General features: G+C 41.6%; 1 protein-coding gene across 2 annotated transcripts in view; it reads left to right on the forward strand.

Annotated features, from left to right (window-relative positions):
- cadm1b (cell adhesion molecule 1b) overlaps nucleotides 1-23,771 on the forward strand; it is a 169,489-nt gene that overhangs the window by 100,824 nt on the left and 44,894 nt on the right. For both annotated transcript variants that reach the window (XM_030397346.1, XM_030397351.1), the window contains exons 2-3: nucleotides 11,813-11,833; nucleotides 19,595-19,741. In XM_030397346.1, coding sequence (XP_030253206.1) covers nucleotides 11,813-11,833; nucleotides 19,595-19,741 — 168 coding nt within the window. The remainder of the gene's footprint in view (nucleotides 1-11,812; nucleotides 11,834-19,594; nucleotides 19,742-23,771) is intronic.

Below are 23,771 nucleotides of genomic sequence, written 5' to 3' on the forward strand. Positions count from 1 at the left end.
AGAGATACATCTGTACTCCTGGCTCCTCTTTCTTTTTCACGGGCCTCGGTTTGCATATAGCGCGCGCTCATCATCATCGCGGCGCACACACGAGCACAAACTTTTTTTTTAGTCATTTCCCAGACTCCTCGCATTAACAGCCACTAACAGATCTCTCAGATTCTGCCTCACTCTCCGACCATGGCGCACTCCCTCCCTTCTAATAAATCGCTGAACTCTTGCTGCCCGCACACCGTCTCTCAGTCATCTCAAACTATCATCTGGACTGTATCGCACATCCATAAAATATTAACCTGAAGGGGGAAACACAGGCAAAGCCACCCAGTCTGTCTCCAATTTGACCCCCCCATCCGCCTCCGCCTTCCCCCACCAAGTAAGCAGGACTATCTCTCTGACTCAGGTGCCAGGGCACTCGCGGATATCTTACCCTCAATCTTGTGTCCACAGTCGCCGGTGGCTGTGTGGACGGGTTTGTACTCCGCTGCCTCTCTGTTCAGCCCGCCACTTTCTGTTTAATCAATTGAAGCAATTCAGATTGTGTTTGAGAGAGGCCAAATCTCATCTCGGGGTTGGATGTTGTTGGAAATGAAGTGTATCCTTGAGGATGGGGTGTAAAAAAAAAAAAAAACAGCTTCACTTTATCTGGGAGATTAAAACTTCAAGGTCACGGTAATCTGTTTTAATGAAACTGTCAGGTAATCCGAGAATCTGTAAACTCTGCGGTGTCACACATTGGCGTTTTGGGCACTCCTCGGCGTGTGTATTTTACCTGACTGAATTTATACATGATTTTTAAATTACTGATTGGCAGACTAGAGGGTTATGTGATTGCTATGAGAGGTAAATTATCCAGCAATTAACCAATGTTAAGGTAATTACGTAGCCAATCAAATAAAACTACTCAAAGCAGGTAGGGGAAGCATGAAGAGCTGATTTAATCGTCTAAAAAAACTACTCCTTAATGCACTCTTAACCCTCTTAATGTTGCAGGAGCAGATGCTTTTTTTTTTCTTCTGACAATTCCATTTGTAGAGGCGACTCTATTTATTTGCAGGATTCACACCTTTGTACCACCGTCCTTGGCCATGGTCGGCCAGGACTCAGTGGAACTTTTCGCGATAAGGACTTCATTTTTAAGTGACAAATCTCTCAAACATGAACCTCAACCCTTCTCTTTAACCTGACTGGACCAATAGACTACTGCTGAAAAACATTAAAAAGCTGTAATGGGGGAAAGACCTTGTAAGTTTCAGTCAATCCTTTGTCAGATTCTGAATAGACTTGAAAAAAGGTCACGCAGAGAGAGACACCTACAAAACAATCCTTGATAACATCCTGTTATTTGTATTTTCTGAAGGATAATTTAAACTTAGAACTTCAATATTGGCAAATTAATAAGGTCATATGACTTTTTTTTTGACAGTATGACATTTTTAATTATTTGTCCTTAATGATGGTTGGGGTAATTTGATGTGGGGTTGTACGAGGTATTTATCTCTAGACAATGTTACCTGCAGTAGATGACCCTCTGTGTGGAGAAGCAGTGAGTAGCGCCGGCAGGAAGCACAGTATCTTAGCAGCAAGACATATTTTAGCCACCTAAAACAAGTCCCACCTAAGAAATATATATTGTTTTAAGTGTACGCCATGTTTTAGACATTTTTGGCGCTTCACGATGCCGTTAAACAGCCTCTTCCTTTGTCACCCTTGTGTGTGTGTGTGTGTGTGTGTGTGTGTGTGGCATAAAGATTGTTTATTTTTTTATGCATATAGGATCAGTCAGTGAAGATCTTTTGCTTGTTCCGACTCCTTTATTGACAAACCTACTGCCAGACAATAATGTTAAGTATTAAGCCAAGCATATTTCTCCAAAACCACAGCTACATTTAGATTATGAGTGTCTTTATGTCGGACTTTAGATTTCTGAATGTAAGATTTTCTCTCTCAGTGCTGTACTATGATGCTCTGGTTAGGTTCAAGGCACGAAAACCAATTGGTTAGGAAAACATCAGATATCTGGTAGTGTCACAGTTGCAATTGTTGAAATGCTATGGAGCCACGGCGGAGACGCAGACTATCTTCCCCCTCACATCCTGACATGAAAGTTAGGCTACATACCATTTGTCACTTTTGCATTATATTTTTATTACCTAGCAATCGTGCAGACTTGGAGTGTCTGTGGTTTACAGAAACAGCGACTGGGCTGCGATTGAAGCTTTATGTTGTTTGACTAAGTGAAATGGCTGCACCGTCTGCCATCAATCAAGTATCAGGTGCATCATTCAGCCTGACGTATTTGGTATCTTTGGAAACTTCAGGCTCTTGTCTAGAATTTGAAATAAAGTTTCCTGGGTTTGAAAAATGTTTGGCCGCACAGTCAGTGTGAGTTTGCGTTGACTGTCCTGCCAGAGGGACAGTGGGATTACAAGAGGCTAGATAGTTCACTTGAGCTCTGTCCATTTTCAGCGGAGTCTGTGCCAGGCTAATTACTCGCAGCTTGTCTCTGACCTTAGTTTTTTCTCTGTTCCTTGCATGTCAGGCTGTGCGAGAGGGGTCTTGGTCACAATCTGTGGCAGTTTTGGAGCATTTTACACGGATGTGGAACGAATCATGGCGCTACGGTACGAGGCAGGTTTTGCAAAGTGAGTTCGAGTCAGTGCATAAGCATTGTGTAGCATTTTACTTAGCTCTACAGTGTGTTCTGGGTCATTTCACTTCATTGTTAAAGGTTGGTTGGTTTTTGAATGTGGCTCGTCGCACTTGTCACATATCAGAACGGTGACATTGTGAATTATGAGTTGTTACGTACATTCTCTGTTTTAAACTGATTGTCTCTTGAGTTTTGGACTGTTTCGGACAAAAAAGGGACATTTGAAGATATCACCTTGAAGTTCTAACAATCATTTTCTTTATCTATTGATGTTTAATAGGCTGACCAATAAATCGATCTATAACACGAACAACAACAATAACAATTCCAATAACCATAAACTGCACTTACTTGAATCTTAAAGACTTAGATTACAGAGTGGAAATGGCTTTGTAATTTATGAATTACAGCACTTGCAGTGTTGAAGACATTCAAAGTGGTTTATTATTACAGGTACTATAACCATGTTTAAAACCAATGAATTAAACTCTTGGGGCTGTACCCAGTGTTATTTTATTACAGTCAAAGCACCTACTGAGGTTTTATGGCGAAAAGTTTGATAGTTCGTCATCATATTTTATGACATAGTCACCCAACAAAGAAAGTTGTGAATTTGAATCAGATTAAATCAAGTGCAGAGTGCCAAGTGAACACAGATACATCATATCTGAGATCTTTTATATAAAAAAACGAAAGTTATTTACTAAAATGATTTTTAGATAAAACATTGAATATCGACACTTTGAGTTGGTGGCATCAACAATCAAATATCTTTCTTTGAATCTCTGACTGCACCTTAATACAGGTGTGTGCCTCCATTTGTGTGCAGAAAGCAGGAGAGCTAACACTCTTATGACCACCGTGAAAACTGGTATGAATTAAAGTATAATATATTTTGTAAGATAAAAACCTGTGAATTTTAGGAAACTATTCCATCTATCTCTTTTTCAATATATTTTTACTATTTGACTTAACAACAGTGTTGAGTTTTGCATCGCACGAGTCTTAAACTATCCTACGCTGCCAATAACTGTGCAGACATCTCAGGTTAAAACAGAATGAAATGTCATGCAAATAATAGCTGTGCATCATTCACATATAGAGGTGCAATGTTATGAATGAAGCATTGAGGCTTCAGCCGTTATAATCACATTTCTGTCCGACCTGCATTTACATTTTTTATTTACATTCACGTAAAGCTGCGTTCCTGCACGTCCTGAGCCCTCCTCTTCCAGTTTGTCAACAAACACCAGTGAACTCAAGGCTGACCCTCTTTCTACACACCCAGGGCTGGCAGCTGATCCCTCTGAAAACCAGCAGAATCTCTGAAAAGGGGGTTGGGGTGATGCGTAGCTGGCAAGCATGAAAAGCTCTGGGTGATTGATAGCCATTTGTTTTGCCTGCTTAATACAACATAAACTCTCCAGCGATTCATCACCAGAGTGAGGGTTTTCCACGGTGCGTCTGCAAAGCCCACTAAAAATAATTCATTTTCTGCGAGGTACGAGCCAGGCACTAATGTTAAATATTCATGCGGGTCCAGTCTAAATGATGTGGCCATTGGCACACAGTTAGAGCACACTCTGCGGAAGGGAGGAAATGTCAAGCTGTGAATAAATGAAAGCAGTGAAGCCGTATATTACCCTGCCATTGTGAATTTACTATAGTTGCCATTTTGTACGGCCACTTCAAATAGATCTCTTTTATAATCAATACACTCAGTAAAACATGGAGCATATTGCCACGTTGGCAATAATCTGGACTCGGCGTGTTTGCTCATCCTCTATTCACTGTTTGTACTTGTTGCCTCATTTGTGCTTCATGAATGTTAACAGAGGGCTTTTTCCTGGCGCAACAGTCGGCGCGTTCACTATGAAAGCCACCGAATTGACTCCCTTCAAAGCCGTCGATCTCACCGACGCAAGCCCCCCTCGCCACGGTGCGGATCAATACGTCTTGTGCCGATGCAGCTGTTATGGTTTGATTCGTATTGACCGCCACATCAGTCGGCTGCATTCATTTCTGAGATGTTTTCTCGCAGCGCCGGCATGCTGATACGGGACGAGATGTTGTCACGGCGTGCGGCGAAAAATTGTTTTGGAGACGTTATAGGTCATCTTGTGCCATGATATCAGTAAGCACAGTGGAGGGAAAGGGCAAAATATAATAGAACTTACTGGGTTGAGTATCCATTTAGAGGAACTCAAATAGAGAGCATAATGTCCGCTGTGCATCATTCGGGTGGAATGGGGAATGTTAAATGGCCTCATATTGACAGACACACTCTACCAGTATTCATTTTTATCACACACACACACACACACACACACACACACACACGCACGTCCTCCACTCACATTTACACACACACATCTCCTCCTGCAGTCTCTGACTAATGAGGCCTAGGGCTGGAGATGGTTCCATCAAGGAACCCCCCCCCCCAACCACCACCACCTCTCTCTCTCTCTCTCTCTCTCTCTCTCTCTGTCACACACACTCTCTCTCGCTCGCTCTTCTCCCCTCTCTAAAACATGCACCTGATTGATAGCAGTGATTTGACTGAGAAAAGGGAAATGGGAAATTGAAAAATGGTGGGAGAAGATTGGAAACAACGCGCTGATTATAAACTCTGTGAGGAAACAAAGGGCCTTCCCTCTGCCTTTTCTCTTAGCACGGAGGTAGCAGGTGTGTGTCTGACAGGTGCCTGATTGAGGCGCACAAAAGACATTACAACTGCAAACAAATGGACGTGTTTAGCGTCCCTGGATGCAGTTAACGTTTTGGGCTGATAGATGTGATTATGAGTATATGAGCGGAGACAGCCGGAGAACAGGCACAGGTGTTAGGGAGAGTGGGGAAGAAGGAAAAAAAAAAAAAACAGAGCTGTGTTATTGTTGTGACGATAATGATCCATCTATACAATTAATGGTATGTCATCGCCAAGGTCATCAGCCTTGGGGGATGTATTTAATGTGTCTCATATTGTAATAATAGAGCCTCTCTCTGCTGGGGACAGACACACAGGAGGCGTGAGACCGCACAGATTTATGATCAGGGAAAAAAAACGAAGTGTGAGTGTGAAAATGAGAACAACAATCAGTGTGTTCTAAAACCTCTGATTTACAAAATAACCTCAATTACCGTGATGCCATCGCCGTTTATTTTGGTCTTTTTATGTTTGTGTTCTCATATTTCAGGAACAAAAAAAAAAAACAATAGCACTTTTATAACAGTGGAATAAATCGCCCCACCGCGACCAACAGCTTTGTGTATTCCATAAACGAGGGAGCGTCTTGGCCGAGGCCCCGGTGGTTTAATATTCTCTGAGAGCTTCCAGACAGTGAGTGGTGGTGCAGCAGCTGTCTCTTGACCCTGCCGGACCCCCACTTACCCCCTCTGACCACCTCCTTTTCCACCGGGCAGGCTGTGGCGATGACAAGCCTGTCAGAAGCTTCTCCTAATGTCCTAATTACCCCTCACACACACACACACAGAATCACTTGCGCAGATGTACGCACATTCATCGTGAGTAAGCAGATATGCTGGCTGACGAGCTAGAAAGCACAGACACACACACACACACATACACACACACACACACACGCCTTTGCTTTTGTGAACACTGCTCATGTGGGTTTTCCTGGCAAGAGACCAATACTATAGGTGAGGCATAACAGCGTCTCCGGAATAGCAAAAAAATATAAAAAAAAACCTTCCCTCAAGACGCTTTGAGAGGCTTTGCGCACGTTTTGATCCAGGCAGAATCACAGCTTTTGGTTTTCTCTCCCGTGGTAACAAACGCAGGCACTCCTGCCGCAACTTTTTCTTTTAAAAAAAAAAAAATGAGACCGAGAGGCTGAAAAGAGGCCTCGCAAGCTTGCCTGAGAGAGAGGAGGGTGGGAGAAAAAAAAACACAGAGGGGGGGAAAAAAAAAAAATGCAGCGTCACCCGAAATAGACAATCTTGAATGAGATGTGATGTGTCACTTTGCCAGAGGTTAAGCTTTGCCTCGGCTTTCAGGGAGGATCTCTCTTTCTCTGCTGCTGCATGGTTTGACGCCGCTGCACTTAAGTCCATGCTCAGTCAACCAGTCTTGTTAACATAACAGAGTGAATGATTGTGCCGGGTAGGAAAAAGGGGAAATCTTTGTACCTCCCAGTAAATGCAGTTGGTCGGTGATTTATAGACCCACGAAGTTACTGCATTTGTCACAATCAGCACGACTTAATAGTGTGTTACTATAATGCTGCTCTTCCCGCCTCGCATCGTGTTGATTTGAGACATCCTGCCTGCCAGAATAGTCTTGCTTTATTATGTCAAATTAGCTTGTGATAGATGTGTCGCCGTGATGTGAGGCCACCGCTGCCTTTTTGTAATTCCGCTTTTATTTATTTTTTTCCTGCGTCTTCTTGATGCCGTTTTATTTGTGTAACGGGGAGAGCTCGGTGTCTGTCATGTGAAGGCTGCGTGGAGCAGCAGTCTGCCGTCTACAGTAGTCAGAAATGTGTTAGCGCTCCCTTTATACTTGACACGACTGTGAGAGCCGAACACTACCTGAGTTGTCATTAAAGCGGCTGGTTGCTGTTTGCAGCTTCTTCTTCTTCTTCTTCTTCTTCTTCTTCTTCTGTTCAGATGCATTTTCATGTGTGTTGTGAGCGACAGGCCCCAGTCACATACACCAATGAGATTACACACCCTTTTTTTGGGGGGGGGGGGTTCAAAGGCATGACTGATGCTTTATTTCAGCCTTTTTATTCATAAGAACATCCGTCTATTGTTATTTATGCCCATAGCACTTAACTAACAGGAAGAAGGGCACCATATTCAATAGATCTGCTTTATATCTGCCAGCATTTCTGGAGGATTATCCCTTAATCTCTCGGAGTAAAAGCCGTCCTTAGCTACACGTGTCCTCCTGGCTTTTCACGAGTACAACACAAACATTCAGGCCATAGATTGGACGTTTACAAAGCATGTCCCATTAAACGGCGAGCAATTAACCTCCTCTGTGGGGATATTTACAAAATCTCCTTTTTATTACAGTTTATCGAGCAGGAACATGCTTTGCATCTCCAGTAAGCCTACCTGATTAATATGTTTGAGTTGACTCCAGGGAGAGTTAATCTGAGTATTCCCTGTAGTGTTTGCAGGTGAGTGTTTTCTGATATCTGGCTGACAGGTTGGGCTGGATTAAGATGTGCCTTACAGCTGATAATAGCGGGAGCAGGTCAAAGCTGTATATAAATAGCAACTAAATTGCTGAATAATGCACAAAGCAAAAAAAGCAGTATTTACAGTATGACAAGACAAGCCGTCAGAGGCGTAATTGCATCATCTGTTCCCAACAAAAGCCTCCATGAATAAGCATAAAAGTTCCTTCTTTACTTGCTAAAATAGCAGTTCCCAGCACAAGGTCAACTTACTGTTTTTTTTCCGAAGCTGCCAATTGCTTCACACTGTCTTCCTTGGTATACTCAGTTGTTGATAAACTAATGAATCTCCATATTTTGGATATCTCATCAAAAGCACCTCACAAATGTTGGGACTGGTTGACAAAATCCATTATCATATTATTTTTGACCAGTTATTGCGACATATAGATTTTGCAACAATATCATAGGGATGGTTGTACTTTCACTAAATATTAACACAATGAGATTTTTCGATAAACAATCGTAAGTAATCTGTGTCTACCGACTAAGTGGCTAAATGTTAAGTATAAGAACAAGTTGAACGGTCTGGTGAATTCAGAAAATGACATCACTTAACTCTAATGTAGCCTTTAAAACCAGGAAAAGGAAAAACACTAACAATATACAAGTAATCCCAACTCAGTGTTCACCTACAGTTTTCTTGCTGGAGCTTTCAACTGTATCATGCTATTTTCATCAGCATCAGTAGGGCTGCAACACATGATGTTTTTTTTTTTTTTTATCACTGATTAATGTGACAACTACTCTCTTAATCTAAAGGTCTACAAAATATCAGAAAATACTGAAAAGTGATAATCCTAATTTTCTTAAAATACAATACAATCAAATCAAATACAATCAAAACTCAAGCTTGAATTAGTCAAGTTGTGGCACTTTGCTTAGAAGATGTAATGAAATGAATCATTATCAGACCTGTTGTCAGTAAATCGATTAATAGATGACTCCAACACATGCTCATACCTAAACAACGACTTCCTCCTTTGCTACCGTAATAATAACTACGGCCACTGGAGGGCACTGCCTAACAGGAAATGTAGATATCGGTCATAGTAAGCTGATGAGGACGTGTTGATGAATTATTCCAGCTCGAGTGTGCTGTTGTTCAGAAGTCTGTGTGGTTCCAGTTTACATTTGTCCAGTAAAAAGCTTTCATGCTGTACATCTGTAGGTAATATATGCAGCATTTAATGTGGATCTGCAAATGAATCTGCCCAACAACAAAGATTTTGGACACTGTTTTTTTTTCCCCCCTTCTTTTTGGTGGGGACAGCTGAAACTCTTTGATCGGTTTCTTTTGTGTAAAAAAAAAAAAAACCTGACCTCAGAAGTCAGCCGTGTTTATTGGGTCCACTCTGCAGGAGCTCGCTTTCTCTATCCGATTTCCTTGAAGAAAAAAGTTTGAAGCCCACCTCTGATCCTCCTAATTAAATGAAAACACAGTGGTCTACACACAGTGAGACAGCATCGCCACACACACACACACACACACTCACACACACTCACAAAGGTAACCAATGTGGATCTCTATGGGGAACTACACAGAGCTCCAGCAATCCGACTCTGCTGTGTCCTCTTATGCAGTGCGATCACACACTAGGTTGACATGCAACACGCTGCAGATCATGAGCATAAATAAGCAAGGGAATGTTTTACCTGAAAGGAAGAGCATTAATTCAAAGGCATCTCACTAGTTCTGAGAAGAAATGTTGCCTCATTAGTGTTACCCCACTGCTTTTTACCGAGCGGCAGCGATAGAGAGAGAGGGAGACGGAGAGGGAGGGAGAGGCTATGTGCCACTCTCACCACACAGACATCCAGTCTCCTGAGATCTTAGTTTGCCTCGGCAACTGAAAAATAGTGCAAATTATTACGGATTCGTTTTGGGTGGTGATGGGTTGCACATGCCTGAGTTTCCAGAGCACTTAGAGCCTCACTTCTTATACGAAAAACATAATGCGGTGCAGGAATATGCCCTTTCAAATGTCAACAGGGAACGTGTTTCCTGCAGGAAAATGTAGCACCACTGCAGGTGAAGAGCAGAGGGGGGAAAATGCTCCACTTTCCTCTGTTTTCTCCACGTAATGCGGCTCGCTGTGTGGAACGTCGGGATGAGATGAGAAGGAGACAAGGTGAGGAGACAAGGACAGACATTATTTGGAGGACGGGGGGTTGGCCTGCCCGCTCTCATCCCCCCGTGATTGACAGATTGGTGCAACGGCTGCACTCGCACGAACGCCATCACAAGCATTTCCCCCAGAAATCTGTCTGTCAGCACTGTCTAAGCAGAGCGACAGCCATGACATCTAATCACAGTCGAGCTGGCACCTCATAACTTCTACCTAATGTGCTGCAGGTACAGAGGAGAGACGGGGAGCACGGCAGACGCACCACAACGCTATTTATAGCCCCCCTTCAGAGGCCACCAGCAGGAAGTGGATCATACTGAAGGGTTAGGGAAGGTGTCAGCGCACTATATCACAAGCGTCTCTGTTTGGATATAGGTCTCTGTTGACAAGATTAACCGCTCAGATGCCCCGGTGTTATGGTGACGCATTATTTTTCTGGGTTACACTCCTGACAAAGTAACGTAAAACGAGGGCAGATATATACCACACATACAAGATGATAATGAGCCATTTACATAATGTTGCTACAACATTCTAATTACCTGGCAATTAAAGCAGCTCAAAAGCCTCATTATGGTCTGTCCTGAGGGCTGGTTGGACTGGGACACATACGGCGTGCTCATTCAAGCTCAGTCTTTGAGCCTGGCTATCAAGCTCACTATCACTCGCGGTCCCCTTTTTTCTTTTTGTGCTCAAATCTTCGCCCCGGAAGCCTCATTATGTTGAATTATCGCCTAATAGAGATAAAGTTTTGACTGACACTCTGAAGTTTGGAGGCTTTTGCAGGGATATTGCAGCAGGCTCCTGGACAGTGTTGAAAATTTGTTTCCCATCGTGTGTGATTTGTCACTCACACTTCTTTGTCCTGCGGGATTTGCTGACACATTGAAAATGCACAAAGGAGTGTAACAAGGACATGTGTCATACCTTACACCCTTATTACGGCGGCAATGACAAGCGAGACAGGCAGTCACTTCGACATACTGTACCGCTCGGCGCTGCTGCAGCCCGCGTCGCTCGCAGAGTGAAAAAAGGGGCTCCGAAGTCTGTGTGAAATGTCAATGAAATAAAAGATGGTGTGTGAAATATAAAAATGTAGATATGGGTGCGCAGGAGAGGGCAGTAGAGAAAGAGGAGGTGTGTGTGTGTGAAGGAGGAGGGGAGGAGGAGGATGAGGAGGAGGAGAAGAAGGAGGAGGGAGGAGGAGGAGGCGGAGGGGGGGATTGTTTATGAATAGCAGACAATGAATGATGGAAGCTCTCCCGAGGGTGCAGGCCCTGAGCACCGCTGCGGGGACTTGGGAACACGCCAGTCTCCCATGCCCTGTGAGATGCCAGTTTGGGTGGGCACCGTTCCGAATGGGTGCCCTCCTCTCCAGGATACAACGCAGGTCCTGGGGGAGCGTCTCCAGGCAGTGGCTGCACCACAACGGGGGGCTGGCTCGAATCTCAATCAGGGACGGGAAGAGAAAAAAGTCCATATATTCCCTTCTGAACCTCCGTATTGATTTAACAAGTGGCTGAAGAGAGAGAAATGGCTCATTATGTCGGGATTGCAGACACCTGTGGAAAAAACTAGAATGAGTTGAATGTAAAAAATGGCTCATTATGATGCCTTTTGTATTTCTCTTAATTGGTGGGGAAATTACACAAATAGCATATGGAGCTCGGGTTTAATGAATGAACGAACAGCCCTATTTAGAAATTACGAATAATCTTTTCAGTAACAAGTGAAATGTTGCTCTCTGCTTGCATCCTGTCTGCTCACAACCTGTCTCTTTTTCTTCTTCTCCTCTGCTCTCGTCCTCGCCTGCGCTGCAACAGGAGCTGCTGAAACCGTGACAGGTACTCTTTTTCTTTTTTGCTACCTGCTGTTCATTTGGAAGTGCTCGCTTCTGTCTGTGTCTGTCTGTCTGTCTGTCTGTTGATTGGCCGTCCATGGCGGGGCTGTTCATCTGTGCATATTTACATGAATGGCTCGTTATGTTGGTATTTTTTCCTTTTTCAGGAAGGAGGAGAAGAGCCACGAATGCGCTCACAATGCCCATCCGCTCCTTTTTATTTTTAATTCTCAAATCAACATCTCGCCAGATGTATTGACAGATTTCAATTTCAGCCCAGGACACTTGGTTGCCACTTTAGTTTGTCTGCTGTTAATGAGTTTTTTTTTACTGAGTTCTGTGATGCTTGGAGTGGTACCTCTCATGCCTGAGTTAATAAATCAAAAAGTAGTATTTCTTTTTACATATTAGTTTCTCTTTTTACTTCTAAACCAGTGAGAAATTGTGCTAATAACTTCTTTTCAATATAAGTTATTTTGAAGAAGTTATGTATCTGTCCATCATGCATCAAACGTATAGAAAATGATACAGCTATTATATAACATGTAAATCTTTTTAATCTCAGACTTCTAGACAGGTAAAATAGAAATACTTTTACCCAGATCTGAATAATATTTGTCTTGGGTTAATATTTACATACATTTTGAAGGCTATTCATTATTACTCATGAATAAAACTATGCAAGAATAAATTATATCATCATTCTAAATTGATATACAAAAATACCAACATACAAAATAACAGAATCTAAATAATTAGGCCGAATGTAATTGTACCAACAACAACCACACTTTGAGCTGTATGCTGACATGCTGATGTTTAGCATATATAATATTCGACATTTGCACCGTCTTAATTTAGCATGTTAGTACGCTAACAGTTTCATTAAACACAAAGGAAAGTTGTCATTATAATCCATCCAAAGTTACTCTCATACACAGAATTATACCTGTCTGCGCTACATTTAAAGAACATTTATAGAACATATTGTGTGAACAGGAGCTGTGAGTGTGCGGCTGTATCCTTCTTTCTCTGAGCTGCAAACTAACACCTCAACAGGTGCACTAAACCTCCCTGCTCTTTCTGTTCTCTGCTCTCTGACAGGGTGTGAGGTTACTGTGAGTCACTGAAAAGTAAATCTCAGAGTTTAACTGGTATTAGTAAAGATGAATTGGGGCAAATTTAAAAAGAAAGCACCACTTTCTAGAAGGTGTTAATGTAGTAACAGATGTAAGCACAGGCCGTCAGTTTGGACGGACTGAACTGTCTTCACCGGGATTTCAGTACCAACCAGCCTCAGCTGTTCGAGGCGCAACGCCGTGTCCCAGATTTTACAACACATGTTACTTATGCAGATGCCACGGTCAAAAATCTGAAACTGTGATTTCTGTGTCCCAAGAACTTTTATGTAAAACACTTTTTTTTAACTCTAAAATGATTTACCTTTATTACATCAGGAGTAAAAACATGCAGTGGTGGAATATTAAGTACATTTACACAGTATTCCCCTTTTATGCAACTGTATTTTACTCAGAGGCAAATAGTACAGTTTTTCCACTACTTACAGCGAAAGTTCCTCTTCAGAATACAATCCTCTCCAGTGAAGTGTATCTCCAAATTTAATGATTCTGAATTTGAATCTTCTGAAAAATGTAAGGATTTTCTTTGAAAAACTAGTTGAACGAATTCTCCTCCTCCTCCTTCTCCTTTAAAAAATGGATTAGCTGGAATATGCACCCTCACAAGGCTAAAACAGCCTGTTTTTCTGCGTTCATAAAAAGTTTCCTTTTTACAGATTCTTGGTTCTCACAGGATAGCGAGGTTACAAACACACAATGATGTCACAGATTATGATGCATTGCTGTAGATTTGATTAGCCAACAGTATGTAAAGAAGGTAAAATGAAATTACTTTAAACATTTACAGCAGTAAAATGCAACATATACAGTAATGCAGCCATGATTTTAATACAAAATCACACATTTTCCTGAAAATATCTTCACTTAATTAAGATTTGATACGATATGATGTAATACGATGCGGTGCGGTGCGATACGATTCGATATGATACGATACGATACGATACGATACGATACGATACGATACGATACGATATGCCTTATTGTCCCCATAGGGAAATTTGTCTTGGACGTAAATGCCTCCAACTTACAGTAAAATAAACTACACAGAACAAAACGGCAGCAACTGTCAGTCGCAATGATAAATTGCACATAACAGATACTGCACCCACCCCAGGGTAAAACACAATGCAGGACTTTTACTTACAGTGGAATGTTTTCACGGGCTGGTATTCATATTTACAATTCATTAAAGTAGTAAAGAAGTAAAGTACTTCTGTCACCACTGGAAACATGGTGTTTTCTTGATTAAACAAAGTAAAACATGTTTGAGGTATTGGTTCACAGTGTTATGGGAGGCAGATACCCTTTTAAATAAAGTTTATAAGATGTAACAAATGTTTCTGAAATGGTTAATGAACCATTTTCTAAGACTGTTTGGTGTTTATCCTGTCTGTTTGTTAATAACGTGGTTCTAAATGTTGATAATGCATTAGATAATGCTTAACAAGCTGTGAGTTCATAGATTATGGTCAAGAACTCTGCAGACATTATGTCGAAGGGAAATGAAAAGGGCTTCAAACTTGTCTACTTAGCTCTAGAAAGCTTCATAAGCCACTTCCAAAGCCAGTTATGTTGTATAACCCCTTCACAAAGTCTGCTTCATTAGGAAGTGGTACCCGCTGATTACAGCGTGTCGATCATTTCATTTGACAAACACAAACAAAAATGACACATGCAACAGTCTGATATTCAATTCATGCTGGGGCATCATTATACAAACACTGAGTTTCTAAGAGAGCATGTCTTTGGTAGAAAAGGAAAAAAAGATGGTCAAATTAGTGGGAATGAAATTTTTTGCGAAACCTTCCCATGCGCCGGGTCTCGGAGAAATAGCACCACGCTAATTATACCCTGAGACAGAAGCCTTTTCGCTTGTGAACATCCTTAAAACAGCATTTCATCATGAGGACCAGGGTTTAATGACTGAGCAGGATAAAGACGCACTGCAGTCAGAAGGAGGCATCAGAGGACGAGAAGGAGAAACTTTTATTGTTAATGACTGTCTATAGTCCTGGTTGTTCCTTGAAAGGACACGACTGCTGCAGACGGCGGCGACTTGAGGGAGAGAAATTTGGGGCTGGCTGTCCTGCTTTTTGCTCCCCCTTTCATGTCTTTTGATGTGAAAACAAGAGAGGGAAGTTCAAAGGGAGAGCCAACTTGACTCAAAGGTGCCTGTCTCCGAACTTCTGCTGGAGGAGCCGCTCCGCTAATATTTCTTGATTTCGTCAACTTTTGTTCAAATTGGTCGGGGTGGGTGCTGTTTTGCATTTTGAGTGCGGCTGATGAGCCGGGGCCTCGGCGAGCCAGACACCCGATGCCAGATTGTACATCCCCTCTGAGAGCACACAGACTTTTGAAGGTCTGTGTTTCCCTCTGACTGTTTCATTCAGTATGTTGTGATGCAGGAACAGGAGGGCAGCCATGTGTAGAGATACAGGCACTTTACTCTTCCAGACAGCTGCTGGAATGAGTATGAATTTATCAGCCAGTCATCTGTGCCATGCCTCTGCCCACTCCCCCTCCATCCTCCACCCACCACCCAGAATTAATGACTGCCTCTCCTCATTTGCACCCAATCATGACCAGGATGCTGAGGCAATTGAAAATGTTTACTCCAATTGCAAAAACCCTCCATGTTCCACAAAGTGGCCTGTTTTCACTTTGATGGGATTGCTAATCACAGCGACGTTATTTATGTGTGTTTTGAATTGGAGATGAGCCTAGGCCGGGATATTGGAGGGGGACCAACCTTGCTTGGGGCTGCTAAACCTTATGGAGAATTTATCTATTGCGTTCTCCTTTCTCTCAATCCAACAGATTGGGAGCAGAATAACCTTGCTTTGAGGCTGCTCTGTGTTGCTGTTTTGACTGCCAAATACATTACTTTTACAGCGATGAAATAAAACAGACATCAAAACACTTCACATTGCTTTTGCGCCTTGTCTTCGACTGCACTTAGTACATGTACGAAGGAGCTCCGGCGCACGGGATGCCGTTACAGACTTCCACATCTCAGCTCTCCACATGAAGATTATTTTTTGATTTGATGCTCGTGATTATCGCTCACTTCATTTATTTATTTTTTTCACGTCGGCAGGAAGTAACTGATCGCTCACTTGACTCATTCCTTGATTTATTTAGTGGTTATTCATCAGTGTCAGGACCCGTTGCTACAGAGAGGGAAAGAGGAATTAATGTTACATAAAGGAGAACTATTATGTTTTTTTTATTTTAATAGAGGATCTTGTGAATGTTAGAGATCTTGAAAGTTAAAAAGGTCAAAGTCAGCAGCAACAGAAGCTCCTCTCTCCCACAGAAAACACTGCTCCGGAGCCACCTTTAATTATGTGTGACTTTGTGACATCACACGTCACAGATTTGTATAATTTATGCTGCTGCTAGTTTAGAATGAAGGATTTTTTTTTATCACAGCTGCTCTGCTGTTGTTAGCTGTGCTGGCTCAGGCGCCTGTGAGCTGACCAATCAGAGCAGACTGGGTATTCAAGAGGCAGGGCCTTAAAGAGACAGGAGCTAAAACAGAGTGTTTCAGGCAGAGAGGGTGGGGTACAGTGATGCAGCACTGGACAGTATGAGAAAACTGATTTGTTAATTAAGCATTATATCATGTAAACCAATTCTAATAGTAACCCAAAATAAAAAATATGAACCTAAAAATGAGCAACATATGTCTTCTTTTACATTAAAGCCGTTTATAAAATGTGTGCTTTAGAGCTGCAATGATAAGTCAATTAAGTAGCTGAATGAAAGATTATTAGTTGCTAACTATTTTGATAATCCTTAAGTGTTAAGTCATTTTTCGAGCAGTTAATGGTTCTAGCAGATGTGCTGCCTTTCTTTGAGATGTATGCTAGTAAATAAAGAGACTGTTGGTTTTTGGACTGTTGGTTAGACAAATTTGAAGACATCACTTTGGGGTTCAGGAAATTGTGATGAGCATTTTAAAGACTAAACAATTAACTAAATGAACAATTAGGCGAGTTGTAGTGCAATAAGAACATGTTTATGTCCTCATCACTGCTCGTAAAGCCTGCAAGAACAGGATTGATTTTGAACTAAAGTCAATTATCAGAACCGACCTGTAATTGCTTCCGTATTGGACAATTCTGCACCTCAGGATTTATCTCCAGTGACAATTTTCCGTGCCAATGCAGGAAACAGTGTGTCCCACATGGAGGGAGTGGGGAGGTCAGGGTAGTGGATGTGCGTGTAGTAAGTCTGACTCTTATGCATTTGTTTATTCTGCTCTGTGTATACTGTGCTGGCTGTTTTAGAGCTCCCTACTGGCAGTTTGTATACAGCAGTGTTAGATTAACATTATTTCCTGTCTAGAGAGAATGTTGTTTAGCAGGAGATGAGTTGTAATCGGAAAGCTGTCTCTGTCCTCTTCTTGTTTTCAGATATTTTATTTCTTGTACGGTGTTGAAAAGAACAGAACGAGAGTGTATGCCTTTGTTACAGTTTCTACCTTTCAAGAACAGTCCTCAACTTATTCTGGAGTTATTTACTGAATTTCGTGTTTATCTAACTGGATAGCTTATCATCTGGTGAGACTAGCATAATGTTAGTAGACTCCATTTCTAAACTAACGTTTTGATCAATCCAGCAGCATTAAACAACTTTTAAAAAATCATCCTCAGGCTTGTAAAGGCAACTGAGAGAGACGGAGAAGAGCTAATTTTTAATGTCATGTTACAATCAGCTCACATTCGACCTTGTAAACTGGTACAAATGATTACACCGAGCCAGTTTAACCCTGATCTTTCCCCGAAATCAACTAAGTGGTTTAGTTGTCTAACCTTTACCTTTACTCAAAAGAAAAGTCGGACATTTTGGGAAATACTCTTATTCAGTTTTTGCTCAGATTTAGATGAGCGGATTGTTACCATTCTCTCGTCTGTACGGTAAATAAGTAGCCATAGTAGGCTAGAGTCAGCTGGTTACCTTAGCTTAGCACAAAGACTGGAAACAGGGAGAAATAGCTAGGAAAGCTAGCCTTCACATTCAGCAGACAGACATGGAGGTGGTATTGATCTTCTCATCTAACTCGATACAAGAAATGTGAAACTATTGTTTCAATGTAATGTGCCATATGTAACGTCAACCAAAGTATGGACACCATTTACAGATATTGTAGAAAGCAACAAAAACGTTTACATTTTTGTCCCTGCAATAGCTTTGTCGGGACAATATGCACCAGCAATCTTTCCATCTGCTCTCCATGTATTTGTGCTGTGTACTCCACAGTCCAATCTTTCTGCCCCTTGTGGTTCTTAGCAGGTACTGCCCGGTAAACACCAAACCCTAATCATAAACACCTCCTGCTGTACTATTTAATTTGGTTCATGTATGTGCTCTCAAATTAAATTATGTCAATGCACATTAGCAAGAAGTAAATATAAACTACATTAAAAACCTATCTAGGATTAGCTACACACCTGTAATGGGCTACAGTTTGTACATAATCTGTGTGTGTGTGTTTTTTTTTTTACCTATTACCTTCCTTTTGTCCTGAATCTGATCCCCGGCAGCAGATTGGAATGAAATGGGTAGTTCATTGCATCAGACAGGTCTGAGGAGCTTTTTCTCCACAGGAGGTTAATTTCTTATTGCTCGCTGCATTCAGAGAGTTCATTTTGAATCATGTTAGTTTGGCTGTCTATTCCCATTATCACTATCTGAAAAACGCAGGTGTTTTTTCTCCTCCACTTTGTAAATGTCAGAATGCAATAGAGGTGTCTGACAACTCGGGCATGCAAATGTGCTTTTGATGTTTTTCTTGGGGCCGTGGCTGAGAGTGCTGCTCCTCCGCCGGCGTGAATCTGAGGCATTAAAACGTATTCTCCGTACTGCTTATGCTTTTTTTTTTTTTTTTTTGCTCCTGCCAGATAAATATAGCACAAGGTGACTTTTGATTCTCTTCCTCTTTCTCTTGGAAGACGGGGCGGGGGAAAACAAAGCCAGGGCTTTTTTGTGTGCGGCGGTTTGATGTGGGGTGTGAGTTACGATGACAAGGTCCAGGGTCTGTCTGTGGCAACAATGCCAGTGTACAGAGAGTGACTCAGATGCTAACAGCGCTTTTATTCCTCAAGATACAGAACAGAACAGCTGAGCACACGGAGCGCACATTGGTCACATGGAACCTCAGATGGAGGGCTCTGATAAAGCTCAGCCATAAACAGCATCCAGCCCAGCTCATCTCTCTCTCTGACTCTCTGTTTAACTCCCCCTCTCATCCTGCCTTCCTCCACGGCCCAAATCTAATACTCGCCACTTTCTTACACTCTCTTCTTTGTCTCTCTTTCCTTCCCAACCTCTCCTCTCTCCCTACCTTCGTGGGCAGCAGAGCTTACAGCCCATCTGGCACTGACTCACAGGGCCCACTCTGAGCTGGGGGAGATCAATAGTGACAAACATTGCACATGGCTCTTATATTAAAAGGATTAGACATGGCTGCAAACAGAGTTTCCACGTGGCCTATTCACGTATCTTTACATTGCTCGTGTGTTTCCGTGCAGGCCCTGTTGTGAGAAGTATAACTATTCAGTTTGCTGTTAATCTCCAGTCTCCCATCGGATACCTAATTTCTGTCTTGCTGTCCGCAGTTGAAGGTCAGAACCTGGCGACCGACAACATCTCGGTGATCGAGGGTGAAATGGCCACCATCAGCTGCAGGGTGAAGAACAACGACGACTCCGTCATCCAGCTGCTCAACCCCAACAGACAAACCATCTACTTCAAGGACGTGAGACGTAAGTGCCGACAGCTCAGACACGGTGTTGAACATGTCTCCTGCGATCTTGTGAAGTAAGCATGAAATATGACAAACAGACAGAAACCTGTTTTCCATCCAGAAAAGGAAGGTTCTGTTTCAAATCAAAGTCCTGTTTTTCTAGTTGTTGACACTGTTCCATGATAACATCTTTGTTAAAGATATGGGGAGAAAAGATACAAAATGTGAATGTAAACGCTTGTTTGACCTTGTAGAGGCGCTTAATCATTAAACTAAAGCTGCGACTATACGTTGATTAATCAATTTGTAGATTGAATATAATTAAACAGCAACTATTTTGATGATCATTTAAAAATAATTACTATTCTGCTCCTCACATTAACATTTTTAAGCAAAAATGTCAAACATTTGCTTTTCTTTTTAATCTAAGGGAAGATTATTTTAGTTTTGGGCTTTTAGTTGGACAAAAAAGCAATATTAAAGTCATTACTTCAGGCTCAGGATAATTGTGACGAGCATTTTTCATTTTATTTTTTATAATTTATGGATTAAAAATTGAAAGGGGTTTATTCTGGGCTGAGAGCCTTCCTTCTTCCAAGTTCGAGAAAGATCTGCTTGGTAGTTTTTGTGCGATTCTGCTGACAAACCAAACAACCAACAAAGAAATGGACGTGGGCGGAAAAATGACTTGGCAGATCTAATAACTCTTATACGCAGCCCCTTATACTGACTGTAGTACGCACTGGGGCTGTCACCACTGTTGTTAACCCGTCACATTACCTCCTGTAGTTTAATTGTGACTCGCACACTTTTCAGGCAATGTCAGGTTTGACTTTGTTCAGTTCATATGCGGTGTATTCAACACTAACTACTAACGTTACAAGATACTTGAGCTTTACAAAGTCAGCAAACTGGAGTACAAGGCACAACCTGTTGAATTTAAACAATGCAACAATCAAATAGGAATTCTGCTTAAAACTGGCAATAAATTATTTTTAGTGAATTGTTTTGCTTTAATATATCACAACAAATGTAAACCTGTAAACCTCGCTTTCAACATGCTTGCTTGTTTGCCACCAGGCACAAAATCTCCTGAGAAAACTGAGGCTGACTAGCATCCCAGTCAGGCTGGCACCAATTTCTATCTGCTTTCACGTCTCACATCTTATAGATTAAATGATTAAGAAAACCTCATGTTGTTGGTAGTTGTTACTCCGAGGAAAACAAGGAGCAATCGGGTTGTTTTTGCAACAACATTGCTGAAAATCAAACCACTTGAAGTGGAAATTGTTTCCACTTCAAGTTTGAAATTTTAGCTCATCTTTAATTTATGAATGTCACGACCAAATTATTTCCCACAACTTTACCTAAATCATTTAAATTGTCTATATTGATTCTTTACCTTAACTTAAGTGGTTTTACTTGTGTAAACGTGTCACATTTGATATATGTGACACTGATCTGACTAACCACTCATTAAAATCCAATTTGTGGTTGAAGAGCTAATTCCTTACATCGGTGTAACCACATCATCTAATCTGCGTTAAAGCGTTTGTGCTAATTTCACTACATTTATGGATGTTGTTGCACAAAAGGAGCCGCTACAGCCTTGTTTTTTTTCCTTTTGAGCTGTTTTTGTGTCAGTTCTGAATATCCAGGCATCCTGTACTAAAGGACTCTCTCATGTTTTGACATTACAGTGGAGGTTTCAGATATCACAACGAAGATCACCTCCAGCTTTAGGTTCAGATCTATGGGAACCTGATTCCATCTGTCCTTGACTTTTTGGCTCTTGTACAAAAGTCATTATGCTTCGGAATGCGGCAAGATTAATATGAGATAATACACAGTGCTTCCATAATGGGAATACTTCTGTGTCCTTGTCACTGTTCGATTTTACGATAATCTCTTAGATTAGGATATTGAACATTATGATTATGCATGAGCATATGGACTCCTTCTACTTGGGAGTTTTTGTCTCTGCTTTTTTTTTTTTTTTTTTTACTTGTTTGTCTCTGGGATCCGAGCCAAGATTCAAGGTGATCGAGAAACACCCTTCATCTCAGTCTATATTGCATCCCAGCTGTTATTTCACAAGTCTAGGTAGCGAGACGCGTGTTCCATTTTCTCACTCGCTAAGTGCATCGAGGGAGTTTGAGTACACATCTTTGTCATATTTGTACAAAATACCCAAAGCTTCCTGAGAAACATGGCGGAGAGGATTGGATTCATATGAAAGCGTAGGTCATGTTGTGCTAAGCAACTTGAAAATATTTATTCTGATACCGTGGAGATACAGAGAGACCGGGCTCATGTCAGCATCAACAATGAATAATTAGCTCTTAAATCCTGCTGACAAAAGAAAAACCCCAAAACTCTTTTAATCTGCTCCACGTGGGCCTGAAACAAGCCATTTCTCTGCGTTGGTCAGTGCAGTTCCTTTGTCAACGACAAAACACAAAAGGGGTTTTTGTTTATCTGCAATTACATCTGAATTTATATCAGCTCTCTGACAGGTGGCTGGACCGTTATGGGGCTGTGTGTTTGTGTGCCTCGTAATGGGGTCTGGTGAACCCCACGGCAGCGCTATTCTAGGCTCTGCTCCTAAAGGACTGCTGGTTCTGCAGGGACCCCCCTCAGCCAGTGGCATTGTTACCTGTCAACGGGGCCCGCTCGACACAGTGGCAGATCTTTGTATACAAGGAAGCAGACAGCAGCAACACGGAGACACACAAGGTGCTACAAGAACAGCAGCCACCACTGAAGCGGCGGCCACAGAAACCAACAAATATCAAAACAATAACAGCTTTAACGGTACCGGCGAAGGCCAGATAAACAAATTTCCATCGCGGCAAATAAAGATGAATTATGTCACAGGTAGAGAGGCAGAGCGAGTGTTGTAGGGACGAGCCATTTATTCTGCCAGATATATGCGAAATGACGTGCAATTTGGCGGAGTTGTCAGCTGAAATGGGAGAAATGAGCTTTTATCAGCAGCGGTGGACCTCTCGAGTGGTGATGCAATACCGCACCATTATTTATTCACCGCATCTTTGCTCAGGAGTTGTCTGACTTTGTCTTACAAAGGTTTAATGTTTAAAGTGATCGTCTGCCAAAAGACTTTCCTTTTAGCATCAAATACGAACCCCCCCCCCCCCCCCCGGAGGTTAGAAAGCCCCAAGAAACCTGACTTCAAATCTGAAGGATTTTCTCTTTAACATCTACATCTATAACACCTAAACTAAAGTTTGGGAGAGAAAAAGAGCCTTCAGATACTTACCGAGAGTTTAATACTCGGCTGATCTGCGTCGTTAGGACTGTTCAGGTGTTGTCTGAGCCGATTAGATTGACAAAGGACCTGAAATGAAACCAAACAAGCTCAAATCTGTCATCACGTTTGCTTCAAACGTTCCTAAATTGTGATTGGTAAATTAGTGCATGTACCATTCATGTATTTGGTTGTATTTGAAGTGGGAAACTAGTAAGAGAAGCCAGGACAAAAACACAAATACACAAATTTAATACCACTAAAGCTGTGTTTATGTAACACCCAATCAATAAGAAGCTGATTGGTAGAAACTACAGGTGATTACAGATCACCAGCAAACGTCCTCCAACTGATTACTTAAATTAAGACAAATACTTTTTGTTGACAAGTTTTCTCATATTTTATGTTCAAATATGAAAATTTGTCTGATTAAAAATGCACTTCCAGAAGACAATTCTGAAAATCCAAATGCCAGATTCAAATCCCTGTTTTCATTTTGTTAAAATTTTGGAGTCAAAGATTTGAATATTTATCGCTCTATGAATCACAAAATACCGCCAGTAAGCAGAAAAAACAAGTAAACAATCCAGTTTCATTACACAAGACAATTATCTTTCTGTGTTTCAAGTTTTCTTATATTTCACATTTAAATGTGCAAATGTGGCTATCTAATTAACCCTCTGAACCCCGCAGCATGCCAGCGGGTTGGAAAACATGTTTTCTTGAATCTACAAAGTGACACCAGCTATAAAAGCAGAAACTATTGTTGGATTTTCACATG

Source organism: Sparus aurata, chromosome 2 (genome assembly GCF_900880675.1).
Source record: "Sparus aurata chromosome 2, fSpaAur1.1, whole genome shotgun sequence".
Taxonomy (NCBI): domain Eukaryota; kingdom Metazoa; phylum Chordata; class Actinopteri; order Spariformes; family Sparidae; genus Sparus; species Sparus aurata.